This window comes from Bos mutus, chromosome 1 (assembly GCF_027580195.1).
Source record: "Bos mutus isolate GX-2022 chromosome 1, NWIPB_WYAK_1.1, whole genome shotgun sequence".
In the NCBI taxonomy this organism is placed as follows: domain Eukaryota; kingdom Metazoa; phylum Chordata; class Mammalia; order Artiodactyla; family Bovidae; genus Bos; species Bos mutus.
Window position 1 is genome coordinate 82,256,396 of NC_091617.1, and position 15,756 is coordinate 82,272,151.

General features: G+C 42.7%; 1 protein-coding gene across 5 annotated transcripts in view; it reads left to right on the forward strand.

Annotated features, from left to right (window-relative positions):
* The window catches only part of ABCC5 (ATP binding cassette subfamily C member 5), an 82,327-nt gene that overhangs the window by 47,261 nt on the left and 19,310 nt on the right, over window positions 1–15,756 (forward strand). For all 5 annotated transcript variants that reach the window (XM_005909530.3, XM_070372529.1, XM_070372516.1 and 2 more), the window contains 11 exons: window positions 144–347; window positions 1,192–1,335; window positions 2,105–2,207; window positions 5,520–5,704; window positions 6,101–6,247; window positions 6,519–6,648; window positions 8,154–8,307; window positions 8,399–8,527; window positions 10,238–10,424; window positions 12,113–12,202; window positions 14,093–14,282. In XM_005909530.3, the coding sequence (XP_005909592.1) occupies window positions 144–347; window positions 1,192–1,335; window positions 2,105–2,207; window positions 5,520–5,704; window positions 6,101–6,247; window positions 6,519–6,648; window positions 8,154–8,307; window positions 8,399–8,527; window positions 10,238–10,424; window positions 12,113–12,202; window positions 14,093–14,282 (1,663 nt within the window). The remainder of the gene's footprint in view (window positions 1–143; window positions 348–1,191; window positions 1,336–2,104; window positions 2,208–5,519; window positions 5,705–6,100; window positions 6,248–6,518; window positions 6,649–8,153; window positions 8,308–8,398; window positions 8,528–10,237; window positions 10,425–12,112; window positions 12,203–14,092; window positions 14,283–15,756) is intronic.

Sequence of the window (15,756 nt, forward strand, 5' to 3'; positions counted from 1 at the left end):
GATACAGTGGCATTCCATCCAGGTGGGGAAATAAAGAGAAGGAGCTGGTTTGGGTGGAAGAGAGGAGAGGTGACTGAGGCAACCACTGAGTGTTGTTCTGGACTTGAACTGGAGACTTCCTTGTGCTTTCTGGGTTCCTGTAGATTGGTGAGCGAGGAGCCAACCTGAGTGGCGGGCAACGCCAGAGGATCAGCCTCGCCCGGGCCTTGTATAGTGACCGAGACATCTACATCCTGGACGACCCCCTTAGTGCCTTAGACGCCCACGTGGGCAACCACATCTTCAACAGTGCTATCCAGAAGCATCTCAAGTCCAAGACGGTTCTGTTCATTACCCACCAGTTACAGGTATGTGCTTCCTTCCCCAGGCTACCCACCTTGACTTGGGCAGGGAGAAACAGGGAGGTGGGCTTGGTCCAGGTACCTTCATGGGGCTCCTTGAAGTCCCTGGAATCATGGTGTTCCCTTCCTCAGCAAATAGCCTCCTGGCTCATTGTACCAATAAAGCTTGTTGTACCAGATGGCCATCTGAATCAGAGATCCTTGGAGCATGTTAGCTTTTGCATATAAATCAGTAAGTAAAAGGGCTAAGAGGAATAGGCTGAAAATGGAGTCTGGGTAAGAGATAGTTTGGAAAGCATTCTGTTAACATCTATATGCGAGTGGGTACTGTTTAGGAAAAACAAGCTCTTCTCACTCTGTCATTCCATAACAAGCAGCCACTTCAGAGAGCAGCTCAAGGAGGTTGCCATCTGCTTTGCTTATGTTGTCAAGTTTAGGGGGCTAACCCCCTGTTCTGCCACAGAAAGTCTAATTATGTGTACTTCTGCGTCTAGTAAAGGGATGTAAAGTTTAATAGAAGACTGTGTGGCTTCATCAGCAGATTTATATCAAAAACTGGAGAACCTGCTTTTTGAACTATATCACAAGACACGAGAAACTAAAGCAGGAGTTCTCAGTCTTAGCTCTCTGTTGTGGGGGCCTGTCCTGTGCATCCCTGGCATCTATCTACCAGATGGCAGTAGTACCCCCCCCCCATTGTAACAATCAAAAATGTCTCCAGATATCGCCAAGTGTCCCCTGGGGGGGCTTGGCCACCTCCAGGTGAGACCTGCTGAAGTAAGGTGTAGGGGTTTGGATGTATTTGCACAAATAATCAGCCACACTACGTTGTCCCTGTCTTTGTCTCCAGTACCTGGCTGACTGTGATGAAGTGATCTTCATGAAAGAGGGCTGTATTACAGAGAGAGGCACTCATGAGGAATTGATGAATCTAAATGGTGATTATGCTACTATTTTTAATAACCTGTTGCTGGGAGAGACACCCCCAGTTGAGGTAAGATTTGCATGTGTGTGTCTTTCTAGTGAGAGACAGATGTTACCATAGTGAATGATGGAGAAATCTCTGCTGAACTCATTGTCTGTGTCTTGCTGGCAGGGGCCCTGTTTTCCAGTGACCAGATTACTATGCTTTAGTCCACACACTGGTTCTGTTCTAGGAGGGAAGGACTGAGGGACTAGAGAACCAAGATCTTCTGTCACTGAGAATTCATCAGTAAGGCAATGACAAGGAGAAGGATGTGGGCTCAGTGTGTGCTATTGTTCAGTCATAACTTAATTTCTTAAACTTAATTAAATCCTAACCAGAGCGTTACGAAAGTGCCTTTCTTAATAATCAAATGAATAATGTGGCAGGCAAGAGACATTAAATCCTGTATACATTTGAAAATTATCCATGGTGTCTTGGCTGCCAACTTGGCACTTATTAACTAGCACTGACTGTGTCCCATTTACTGGCTTAGGCTCTTTATAGATGTCATCCAGCTGATACTTTGCACAAGTTAGAGTGGATAAGAATAGCATAAAGTCTACTGTGTTTGGAATTTAGGTCTTTAGGTACTTTGGGGAGAGCAGGGTCTATGGAATGGCCGGAACCCAGACCTCAAAGATGTCAGGAGTTAGGGAAGTAACAAACTTTTAAGAAGTTGGACGTGTCTCTTTTCAAGAAGAGCAGCGACTCCATGAATGCATTTGCTAACATGTCCTTTGGACATTTATCTGAATGGCCATATCATGATAACTGGAGAGACTTTTTTTTTCATTAGATTAATTCAAAAAAGGAAACCAGTGGTTCACAGAAGAAAACACAAGAGAAGGGTCCTAAAACAGGATCAGTAAAGAAGGAGAAAGCAGTGAAGCCAGAGGAAGGTAATGAACCTTTTTGAGAATTGTCATTAAAGTTTTTGCTTTTGTTTTGTTTTGGCATTTTATTTGCGTATATCTATTACATCCCTAGAAAAAGGATCCCATGGTTTTCCCTCTAGAGTGTTTTCATGCACTTGCTTTTTCATGGTCCATGATGCCAGATGAGATTGTCAGTACAATGAAAATGATGGGATGGGGGCTCCCATTTTTCCACATATTTGGGTTGCCCATCATATCTGGGGCTGATCCCTCCTCACTTGTTTAACCTGCCCATGAGGTTCACAGCAATTTTCCCAGTCCTGTGATCATCAGTTAAATTTGCCCATATAACCACACTTCACCATCAAGTCAAAAGCCTGCTGATGACTGTGGCACATGGACTAGTAAGAACCTGGTGCTTGCCTCTCTTTTTGGCATTGATGATGCTCTTGAGGTCATCAGCCAGCCAGGGCATTCATGAGCACCAGTACAGCAGTGCAGAAAGATGATGTAAAGTATGTCATTAAAGTTTATCAGAAATTATGCCATGTAGCAATTCATGCTGCCTGTTGTAGAACACCTGGCCTTATATTTCTAGAATAACAAGATTCTTATATGATTATTGGGAGACCATGAGGCAACTTCTGTTTGCTCAAATAGACCAAGGCAATAAAAATGACCTTTACTTCTATGCCTTTTTTTGCTATGCAGGGTGGAGTGAGGTGTAGGTAGTCATAGCTGAGTCATCTTTACGGAAAAATTGAATCATGGATAGAGGTATACCTTTCTTTCCTGTGATTCATCTCTCCTCTTTAAAAGTCATGCCAACCAAAGCAAAGGCATGCTAGCTCTAAGAATGCCCACATCCTCAGTTAACCCCCCTCTACCCCCTCCCCTGGTACAATGATCACTCCTTGGCTTGTCCCAAGCAGGCACCAGCAGGGCTGTGGTGAAGAGTTACAGCCAAGATTTTTCCTACTTGATTTTCCTATCCAGACTCCTTGGTCCTGTTTTTCAAACCCTTCATCTTATCAACCAAAACAAATCTTGAGAGTTGGAGAAGCTGTTTGCAATACCTTAGGCATTTTCACTTTTGTAAATAATAAATAGAAATGCATTCCTGTTTTAAAGTTATTTCTTCAGTGTTACCTTCTCACCTGACATGTTGAACTTAGGACTTTTTTTCTGGTTTGCCGTGTTGTTTTCATTTCCTTGGTCTTAAAACTGCAGCAGACATTGGGTGTTAGGAGTTGACCATACTGATTCTTTTCTTTCTTTTAATAAGCCCTGTATGAGCTCTTGAATTCAGGTGTGATTGGAGGTACCTTACTCTCACAAAGCAAACAGCACAGAAGGCTGAGACATCTGTCAATTCCTGCCGCAGGCAGTAGGCAAAAAACAGATTGTCTTTAGGGGACATGTGACCTAGAGACTCTCATCATAAAGTGCTCGAGGCCTGTGTGGCTTGTTCCAAGATAATTGCATAGCATATGTGATAAAGAGGTGGGGCTTTCTCTGTATTCTCTTGTCAACATCAATCTCCTGACCAGTCCAGGGAGCCCCTAGGAAATATCCTTAAATGTTTTTTTTCCTCCCACAGTCAGTTACCCCATCCTACTGAATTTACTTCCTGAATACTCCATCCCCATGGCCACAACCCTGGTTTTCAGTCAGTCAGTTCAGTTGCTCAGTTGTGTCTGACTCTTTGTGATCCCATGGACTGCAGCACACCAGGCTTCTCTGTCCACCACCAACTCCTGGAGCTTATTCAAACTCATGTACATCAAGTCATTGATACCACCCACCCATCTCATCCTCTGTCATCTCCTTCTCCTCCTGCCTTCAGTCTTTCCCAGCATCAGGGTCTTTTCCAATGAGTCCGTTCTTCACATCAGGTGGCCAAAGTGTTGGAGCTTCATCTTTAGCATCAGTCCTTCCAATGAGTATTCAGGACTGATTTCCTTTAGGATTGAGTGGTTTGATCTCCTTACTGTCCATGGGACTCTCAAGAGTCTTCTCCAACACCACAGTTCAAAAGCATCAATTCTTCGGTGCTCAGCTTTCTTTATGGTCCAACTCTCATGTCCGTACATGACTACTAGAAAAACTGTAGCTTTGACTAGACAGACCTTTGTCAGCAGAGTAATGTCTCTGCTTTTTAATATGCTGTCTAGGTTGGTCATAGCTTTGCTTTCAAGGAGCAAGCATCATAATTTCATGGCTGCAGTCACCATCTGCAGTGATTTTGGAGCCCAAGAAAATAACCCTGGTTCTGACCTTTATCATCTCCCACCGAGACTGTTACAGTTGCCTCCTTTTAAATCTGTCTTCCACATGAACAACTAGGAGATCTAGTTAAAAACAGGAGACCAGCCAACTGCCTGGGGCTTGAGGCTATTCAATGCCTTCCCAGTTTCAAAGCAGCATTTTTAAAATCTTTTTCCTGATGTGGCACACATAGAAAATCCATTCTTTGTCTGAGATGCTGGGATGCATGGAAGAGGCTGCCTGAGGTGGCTGGTCTGGCCATTCCAGTCCCATCTCCTACAGTAGGGCTGGGAGTCAAATCTCTACACCCCTGTAGCCCTTTCTCTTGAGAAGTTCTTATCTGAAGAATAATGTTCAAATACCTTTATCCTCTGACCACAGCCTGCTTAATAAGCCTTATCTCCTGCCACTCCTTAGGCATACGGAATATTCTAGCCATGTTGAATTGGATATCTGTGTATACTGATTTCCTGTTTCCTCACACCTATGCCTATCATTTCCCCACCTGGCTAACTCTGGCTTACCTTTCACCTGCAGTCCAGTGGGTAGGACTCCACACTTTCATTGCAGAGGGTGTAGGTTCAACCCTGATAGGGGAACTAAAATCCGAGTCATGCTGTGCAGCTAAAAAAAAAAAAAGACACAATATGGACTACATAGAAAGTCTCACCTGGAACCTCCCTGCTAAGCCCCTCACAGCTCCCCCAAGTAGATTAGGTGCACTTCCTGAATGTTCCCATGCTGCCCTACAAGTAGTTCCAGCATTGGGGTTAGCACATTTTACTATAATTTTGTACTTATTTATCTATATGTGGATGATCTGAGCCAGGGACCTGGTCTTAATCCTTTTTGCCTCTCCAGGGCTTATTCCTGGGCGTGGTTCATAATAGGTACCTAGTAGATAGATATTAAATGGATAAATGAATGCTCCTGGAAAGGGGGAAATAATTCCAACCTAGAGCTCTGTGAAACTGTAGGCTCTCTTTGGTTCTCCTCTTCTACATGTGACTTCCTTCTAGAAAAGCAGCTTTTCCTTTCTGAATTCACGTTTCTCTTTTCCTCACCTAGGGCAGCTCGTGCAAATGGAAGAGAAGGGGCAGGGTTCTGTGCCCTGGTCAGTGTATGGTGTCTACATCCAGGCTGCTGGGGGCCCTTTGGCATTCCTGGTCATTCTGTCCCTTTTCATGCTGAATGTGGGCAGCACCGCTTTCAGCAACTGGTGGTTGAGTTACTGGATCAAGCAAGGAAGTGGGGTAAGATTTCTCATTGATGGGAAAATTGTACGTCTAATAATATGGCCATCTCTTCATATTTCCTGGCTCTTCTTAGGGAAAGTGCTCTAGTTTTCTGTTAAGAGAGGTAATTAACAAAGATTACCCAGGATTAAAGAGATGAGTCCCTAATGTAACCTCACCAGGTAGTTGCTCCCTGACCAACTCACAGAGCAGTAGCGCTTACCAGGAGCACATCTATAGGCTGTCTGTTGTCATTAGAGAAGAGAGGGGAACAGGCAAAGCCTGCCTTGTGTTTGTCTCCACCAGCTCCCAGAGTTTGTTTCCTGTACCCTGCCTTGAGCCAAGAGTGGCCCTGACAAGGGCTTCTTGGATGTCCCTAAGGGTCTTGCCTCACAGAACCTTGCTTCCAAACAGAACACCACTGTGACTCAAGAAAATAGGACGTCTGTGAGCAACAGCATGAAGGACAATCCTCTCATGCACTACTATGCCAGCATCTATGCCCTCTCCATGGCAGTCATGCTGATCCTGAAAGCCATTCGTGGAGTGGTCTTTGTCAAGGTATGCACTGGGGCCTCTGCTCCTCTTCTCACTGGTGGCTCTGTGGTCAGGCTTCTGCCTGGCACCTCTCGGGTTTATTCTGAGTTGGGGAGCTCCTCTGAAGCAGGATGCCTCTTGCCGAAGTGACCTGCATCCCGTCAGCCTCAGCCCTTTCCGGTTAGCCACCTCCTTCCTCCACAGCCACTTGCCCTTCTCTGGCTTTGGACCCGTGGAGTGGGTTCTGAGCCTACTGAGTCCTGGGTCTTTGATTGCTCTGTACTCTGCTCCTCAGGGCACATTGCGAGCCTCCTCCCGACTCCATGATGAGCTTTTCCGAAGAATCCTTCGAAGCCCTATGAAGTTTTTTGACACTACCCCCACGGGAAGAATTCTCAACAGGTTTTCCAAAGACATGGATGAAGGTATTTCTCACTGCTTCTCTCTGTTGTGCTCCAGAGCATGAACCACCCAGCACAGTGGCTGCAATATTTGCATCAGGAACATGTTAGCTTGGGCATTTTCTCCACATTGCAATTTCTCTACATTGCAATTTCTCTTTAGGCTAAGGACCTATCTGATTTTTCATCTTTCATGTGAGCTCTTATTTGATCTTATTTAACCTGAAAACCAGTTCAGAGTGCTGACCATAAAGGCTTTGGACAGGGTGTTTGAGAGTCCAAAAGACATATTTACTTGTGGGTGGTGTGTAGGTTCCTGGACACGTACAGTCTCTTGACAGGTTTGCTGGATGCTGAATGCTTCATGGGCTGTGCCAGCACCAGAACTTAAATACACTTGACCCTTGAACAACAGGTTGGTTGAGTCTTTGGATATGAAACTGTGGATGAGGAACCACATCTATGGAGCGCTGACTGTAGATTACATGCAGATTTTTCACTGCATGGAGGGTCTGTGTCTCTAACCCCCATGTTATTCAAAGGTCAACTGTACTCCCATAGCCTATAATAATAGTGATGCTATCTGACATTTTTTGAGGGCTTACTGTGTTACAAGCAGTTTTACATGCATTATCCTAGCCATCATAGCAGCCCTGTGAGGTGTGGGTATCATTTCACCCATGAAATGCATGGGAAAGCTGATATCTAGAAAGGTTGACTTGCTCAAGATTGCACAACTATTAAATAGCAAGCTGCAAATTGAGCTCAGATCTTTTTGACCCCAGAACTAATGTTTTTAACTACTTACTGTGCTGCCTCCATAGAAGGAGTTTGTTTCAGATGTTGATAGGCCAATGTATAGCTATGGCCAGAGGTAACAAGAGATCAAAACCATCACTGATACACAAAATAGTGATACACATGTGTGTGATATGATCACATTTGTATTAAACTCACATACGCACAGATGAATAGAAAAGAGACTGATGAAAATCAGTGGTATCAACATGTCTCAGATTTGTAAGAAAATAGGTGGGGGGAGGAGATGTCCAAAATAGGTGAAGAAAATGTTAACTCTTGGAGGTTCTATACTCTTCCAGTTTTTGTGTATGTTTACAATTTTTGTGTATGTTTAAAATTTTCCATGAAAAGTTTCTTAAATGTTAGCAGCAGTTCATTCATATTGGTAAGAATAAGACTATGTTTATTTAATTTTTTGCATATTTATTTTCCAAATATTTTATAGCAAACATATATTACTTTGCAAAGTGGAAAAATGTTTAAGGGGGTTGGGCAGCACAGTGAACCAAAAAGAGGGCACAGGTGAGAAAGATCACTTAAATGCTCTTGGGACAAGAAAAATTAGAGCAACTACATTACCAGATTTTTATTTGATCAGACTGTTTAAAAGACAAAAAAAGTCACAAATTTCAGATATGGCTTTTTGTGAGCCTCTTTTTGTTTTTTTAAAAATTCTGGCTGTTTGTGGATCCCAGCATCTGACACATGTTCCTTTACTGTTTCCTTAGTCGATGTGCGCCTGCCGTTCCAGGCTGAGATGTTCATTCAGAACGTTATCTTGGTGTTCTTCTGTGTTGGAATGATCGCAGGAGTTTTCCCGTGGTTCCTCGTGGCAGTGGGGCCCCTTGTCATCCTCTTTTCAATTCTGCACATTGTCTCCAGGTAAACAGGAAGTCTTTGTATCTTTCAGTGCAAAGGGTGAAGCCAGAGTTGCCAGTCCACCCCTCTGACACAGAACTCGTTCTCTCTCCAGGGTCCTGATCCGAGAGCTGAAGCGTCTGGATAATATCACGCAGTCACCTTTCCTCTCCCACATCACATCCAGCATACAGGGCCTTGCCACCATCCATGCCTACAACAAAGGGCAGGAATTTCTGCACAGGTTAGTTCCATGGGGGCCAGAGGGCTCATCAGGGAGCCAACATCTCAGCATTTAATGAGAGTTTAAGAAGCCTTTCAAAGTCAAAATTGGGGATTATAAAAATCATTACTAAGAGTATTAGTGATTTAATGATCTCTGCTGATTAAGATTCACTTGCTTGGTAGAACTCCCTTCTGAGCAAATGGGAAGACCAAACAGATTTGGAGTCTTTATTAGCTTTCAGTTCTGAATGGCTATATTTGACAGAGTTTTGCTCCTTTTTTTTTTTTTCTTGGAAAAGTAAGATATTCATAGACAATAAATTGACATTTAGTTGTTAATATTGTTTGTGTGAGAAATTTCTGTACTTATATAGTCATTGTGGAGATGTATGTTTACTAGAGGTTGAACTAGACTAAATGTCTTTCAGTAAAGGACTGGTTAAATAGGCTGTGGTGTCCCCATATAATGGAATATTATGTGACCCCTAAAAAGAATGAGACTGTTTCCTAGGTATTGATGTGGAATGATCTCCAAGTTATATTAGATGAAAGAGAAAGATACAGATGTGCATGTATAGTTTGCTCCCTTTAAATATGTGTGTGTGACATTTAGAATATCTGAAAGAACACACAGGAAACTAACAGCTGCCACTGGACAGTGGAAGTGAATAGCTGGAGGAGGGCAGGAGAAAGACTGACTTTTCATGGTAAAACCTTTTTACCTTGTGAATATTCTGTCTTATAGAGTATATAGTTCATTCCAAAAATTAAGTAATTAACATTAAAAAGTAACTCTAGCATAGAAAGGTTGGTTAAATAATTCTGAAAAATGTATGCTAACTTTAAGCAAAACAAAGAGTAAAATATGTTGACCGTGTACATGTGTAGGTATGTACCCAAATAAACGTGAGGGCATTGGAAAAAATACTAGGAGGAAATGCAGCAGAATATGGATTCTGGTTTTAGCTGAGTGGTGAGAGTACTGGAATTTTACATTTCCCTCTTTTTTATTATGTTTCCTAAATTTTCTCTAAAGTGCACATATCTTCTTATAAGGTGGAAAGGGATTTTCTTTAAGGCAAAGTATCTTTGCCTACCCAGGCCTTCCACTCTGGAGTTCTAGTTGTATGTGACCCCAGACCCTCAGGTGGGGTGAGAGCTGCTCTCTAGGACCCCTGATGACAGAGGGTCTCCTTCCTGCAGTGACAAAGGTTGTCTCGGTCTATCTGTTCTGGTTTAACTAACTCACTGCTCTGGTTCTCTGCTCCATGGCCTTGGGAAACCAGCAGACCGTTTCCACTTTCTCGTATTCAGTCCAAAAGTCTTTTTCCTGCTCTTGTGCCATTTCTGCAGTTTGCATTTGTAACCTCTCTTTCCTCAAGAAAATGACCACTGACCTAAAACAATTCTCTAAAGCTTAAACAGCCTCTTTATTTGGTCTTCTTCCCCCCTGCTTTCCTGGTGCTGTTGAAGTAGATATGTTTTTCCTAGTATCTTGAATATGTTTCTTTCAAAGGGTAAAACTAGAAAACCCCCGTGTCTTCCTGTGTGTGGAGCCTGGAATACTCTGTACTCCTTAAGTTTCCATATCACTCTCCTGGTTACAAGCAGTGGTATTATACTTTAGTATTAGCCCTCTACCCAGAACTCACCAGTACTTCGGCATCCTCCATGACTGGGGTTGTGTGGTACTTTACTTACTTTATTAGGTGTTCTGTCTTCCTCACAGGTACCAGGAGCTACTGGATAACAACCAGAGTCCTTTCTTCCTGTTCACTTGTGCGATGCGGTGGCTGGCGGTGCGGCTGGACCTAATCAGCATTGCCCTGATCACCACCACTGGGCTGATGATTGTTCTCATGCATGGGCAGATTCCCCCAGCCTACGCAGGGCTTGCCATCTCCTATGCTGTGCAGGTTAGTCTTTGGGATGAGGGCATTGTCTTTCTCATACGTTGGCCTAGGAGAGGCCTGGTAGGCGGCTCTGCCCTAAGCTGTCATTTTACCTCTGGCTCCTAGAGCTTCTCCCCATCTGCTTTGGCAGTAGCACTGTGGACTGGAACACAGTCAGCCCTCCACATCCCCAAGTTCTGCGTCCATAGCGTCAACCAACTGCAGATCAAAGATATTTGGGAGGGGAAATTCCAGATAGTTCCGAAAACTGAATTTACTACAGATGTACAACTATTTATGTAGCACATTGTATTTATAACTATTTACCAAGTCCTTACATTGCATTAGGTATTATAAGTAATCTAGAGATGACTTAAAGGATACAGGAGAATGTCTGTAGGTTGTAGGCAATTACTGGGCCATTTTATATAAGGGACTTGAGCATTCTTGGATTTTTGACAGAATCCTGGAACCAATTCCCCACGAATGCTAAAGGTTGACTTCATGGGAATAAAGGGATTTAACTCTGTTGCATGTGTTTATGAAGTAGGTACTGTTTTTTCTTAAATAAACAGATTTTGAAAATTGTTTCTTAATTGTAGATTTATGTCTTCACTAACCTTTCTTCTCTGGCCTCTTCCTAGTCTTCTAAGAAACACATATCCTCAATATACTACTTCTGTGTGTTTTATTTTCAGGCCCCAAATTTTCCCAGTACTGTTACATACATAAACCTTTTTGGTTCTTAGGGATGATTGAAGGTCTTCAAATAGCTCAGAGAATAGCGGGGAACTTAGCACTGACTAGATAGTTAAAGATGATAAAGAATTGTTGCTAACTTTTTTAAGATGTGGTAATGGTTTTCAAAGAGATTTTATATTTTAGAGAGATAGAAGCTGAAGTATTTATGGATAAGACTTAGGCTATATGAGATTTGATTCCAGATCTATGGAAGGATGGGGTGGTACAGATGAAACAATGCTGGTTGTAAGTTGATAATTTTTTTAAGATGAATGTTTGATATGTGGGAGCCCATTATACTGTCCTCTCTATTCTTGTATATGTTTGACATTTTTCTATATTGGAAAGATAAAAATAAGTGGCCAGAGGAAACCTAAGAAGAGATCTATATCTTTACAGATACTCAAAGGTATTTGTCCATGTCTTGCAGACTTAACTTGATTCTTGGAGGGCTGGGGGTGGGGGGTGGGAGAAATCTGTGTTAAATATACTTCTGTTTCAGAGTACTCAGTCTGGGGTACACAGACTGGGGCTCTGCATTCAGTTTTGGCCCAGCCTGGTCTCTGTTGACCTTCCTGGAAGCATTCTCACTGCTGCTCACAGGCTGATACAGTCTCCATTTATTGTGGCTGCTATATCCAGGTATAGGTACAATTATGAAGCCCAGAAGTTATTCAGCTACAGCTGAATTTCTAGAAATGTAAAAACAGACAGAAAGCCTTTAGGTATAGAAAAGTTAGTGCCAGTACTGCAGTGCCACCTAGATTCCCTGAGAGTTGCAGTTGACTGGGGGCTCTTAGGCATTGTCTTGAACAGTTAAAGAATGATCTGATCCTAAAGCCAGCTGCTGTCTATCCGCAGTTAGTTCTCACAATTGAGTTGTGATCCCTGAGGTGAAGGAGGTTTGCTGGCATTCCCTTGGTGTATAATAATAATAAATTCTCTCTTGAATTGTTGTTTTCCATGATCAGTTGACAGGGCTGTTCCAGTTTACTGTCAGACTGGCATCGGAGACAGAAGCTCGCTTCACCTCAGTGGAGAGGATCAACCACTACATCAAGGTCAGGCTCCTGCAGGCCTTCTGCTGCAGTTTTACCCTCTTACCACCTGGAATAAATGTCCCAGGAAGATGCTTGTTTTCTCTGTCTCATCTTGTCCCACAGGAGAGGCAGCATCTTTCCAGTATGCATGGAATGCGAAGAGAATATCATAAGATTTTCTAAGTGTATTTGTGAATTGTGGTCTGATTGAGAACTTACATTCATCATCTAATTTCCAAAGTGTTCCTAACCTCATTAATTCAGTTAAGCAGACTAATGTAATATTTTCCTTATACTATTTAAAACCAGGTGTTATTTCAAGTCTTAGTCTAGTTCATTTGGTTCTTAACCAGGGATGGCCATCAGAATCCCGTACAGAGCTTGAGGCAAAGACTAACATTGGCCTCATCTCTAAAGATTCCTATTTTGAGATAGGACCCAGACTTCAGGAGTTTCAAAGGCTCCATGCCTAATTCTATACTGTGTTCACAGTTCAGAAACCAGTTAACTGCATTGGTACTGAGATGATCCAGCTCTTCCCACCTTCCCCCAGGAACCTTTGCAGTCCTACAGTGTGGCAGTGTCTTCCTCCTAGTTCAAAGTCTGAAAGCAATTTTCTGTAGAGAGAAGCAGAGTCTTGAGTAGTTAACATTCTCATGTTGAACTCATTTCTCAGGAGTTATCTATTTTGCAAACTGCCCAGAGACTTTATTTTCATTTATATCATTATTTACATGGGCAGAATACATTCCAACTTCCAACTAGAATATTGACTTACAAACACTGTTTTGAAGAACTGCCCTTTCACTGAGAACTAGTATGTTATGTAACTGCTTTTTCTAGCAGAGACATGTCCCACTGGTTTGTTTTGGCAATGAACCTGATCAGTAGTAGGATATTTCTTAAACTTATAAATGATTGTTATCAGGAAGAATGGCAGATAGCTATCTGATAAATCTGCTAATAGCCGTTTATGTTTATACATGAGCCTCTTGGCTGGGTGCTCTTTGGGCACCCAAATTGTCTGCGGGCAATTTGTGACTGTACATGTTGTGTTTGATTTAATATCACTATTGGTGTGGGTCTCTTGCTGGAAAGGTCAGGGTGATGGTCAGACGTGGTACAGAGTGTACGTTGCACAAATCAATCACATTCCTGAGAACTGGTTCCCTGCTGCCTGTCCACAACCTGGAAGCCTGTCCCAGCACAGAGTTTTAGACTTGAGTCCCTACCCCCACCCACCAGAGCACTGCAGTCTTTGACCTTTACTTCCCTGTGAGGCTATAGGCTCCATGACTAATCGCCAGAGAGTTTTAAAAACATGGGGAGGCGTGACTATAGATGGCCAAAATTACCCAATAATTATTAAGCACAACATTTTTAAGCTGGAATGGATTTCTAAAATCATCTAATCCAGTCCCTAGAGTTTACAGATGAGAAACTAAGACAAAGATTGAAGAACTGGTATATCCAGTTCATGCAGCTGTTAGTGGTAGAGTTGGGATTAGCGTCTGAGTCTCCTGGATTGACTGAGATGGCTCAGGGTGCTAGACTCTCATTAAATGTTCCATGAATTTTAGTTTTGCTCCTTTGAGTTTAGGCCATTGATTTTCAAATGATGAAACTCTGTTTCAAGGGGAATGTTTTCAAAGAATTCCACTAAAATCTGCTGTGGCTAAAGAGGGATAGAAGGCCATTGTAAACTGCCAAGGGTAGAGGCAATTGTTCTCTGTCTCTGTCTGGTTTATTGGTGATGAGCATTTCCTGCCAGGGGCTCTTTTGCAGCAAGGGAGCAGGGCAGCAGCTGTCTCTGTGGTTGCTATGGGTATCCTGGTCTTACTTCTGTGACAAAACCTTTCAGCTACCCTAGAATCTGTGGTCAGTCTGAACTGGCCTTTTCTGTCTCCCCAGACTCTATCTTTGGAAGCACCTGCCAGAATTAAGAACAAAGCTCCCTCCCCTGACTGGCCCCAGGAAGGAGAGATCACCTTTGAGAATGCAGAGATGAGGTACCAAGAAAATCTCCCTCTGGTCCTGAAGAAAGTGTCCTTCACCATCAAACCCAAGGAGAAGATTGGCATCGTGGGTCGAACAGGATCAGGTAAGGATCACCTCTCTGAAGAAACATTTAAATCAACCAGAGTCAAGTTTAGGGCCCATGATTTGCTGTTTATTGAATATCACTCTCATCTCTTCAAACCAGATTCCTGTTAGATGAGTAATTAGTGTCTCAGGTCTCTGAAACTACTTTTTGAGGTTTATTTTCAACACTGCTTCAAAACATTTAATAATTTTTCTAATCATCAAAGTATACATTCTCAATGCAGAACACTTGAAACGTGTCAGTTCAGTTCAGTTCAGTTGCTCAGTCATGTTCGACTCTTTGCAACCCCATGGACTGTATCACGCCAGGCCTCCTTGTCCATCACCAGGTCCCAGGGCTTGTTCAAACTCATGTCCATCGAGTCAGTGATGCCATCCAGCCATCTCATCTTCTGTCATCCCCTTCTCCTCCTGCCTTCAATCTTTCCTAGCATCAGGGTCTTTTCCAATGAGTCAGTTCTTCACCTCAGGTGGCCAAAGTATTGGAGCTTCAGCTTCAGCATTAGTCCTTCCAATGAATATTCAGGACTGATTCCCTTTAGGATTGACTGGTTGGATCTCCTTGCAGTCCAAGGGACTCTCAAGAGTCTTCTCCAATACCACAGTTCAAAAGCATCAATTCTTTGGTGCTCAGCTTTCTTGTGGTCCAACTCTCACATGCATACATGACTACTAGAAAGACCATAGTTTTGACAAGATGGCCTTTGTTGGCAAAGTAATGTCTCTGCTTTTGAATATGCTATTTAGGTTGGTCATAACTTTCCTTCCAAGGAGTAAGTGTCTTTTAATTTCATGGCTGCAGTCACCATCTGCAGTGATTTTGGAGCCCAAGAAAATAAAGTCTTTTACTGTTTCCATTCTTTCCCCATCTATGAAGTGCCATCTGTGTCATGAAGTGATGGGCCCAGAGGCCATGATCATAATTTTTTGAATGTTGAGTTTTAAACCAGCTTTTTCACTCTCCTCTTTCACTTTTATCAAGAGGCTCTTCAGTTCCTCTTCACTTTCTGCCATAAGGGTGGTGTTATCTGCATATCTGAGGTCATTGATATTTCTCCCAGCAAACTTGATTCCAGCTTGTGCTTCATCCAGCCTGGCATTTTACATTATGTACTCTGCATATAAGTTAAATAAGCAGAGTGACAGTATACAGCCTTGATGTACTCTTTCCTAATTTGGAACCAGTCTGTTGTTCCATGTCCGGTTCTAACTGTTGCTTCTTGACCTGCATACAGATTTCTCAGGAGGCAGGTAAAGTGGTCTGGTATTTCCATCTCTTGAATTTTCCACAGTTTGTTGTGATCCACACAGTTAAAGGGTTTGGCGTAGTCAATAAAGCAGAAGTAGAATATTTCTGGAAACGTATAGCAAAGTACAAAAGGTGAAAGGTAACCATAACTCCACTACCCAGAGATAATTAACTGCTAGCATTTTGGTGGATATCTTAATAGGCTATCAACAAATGTATTTTA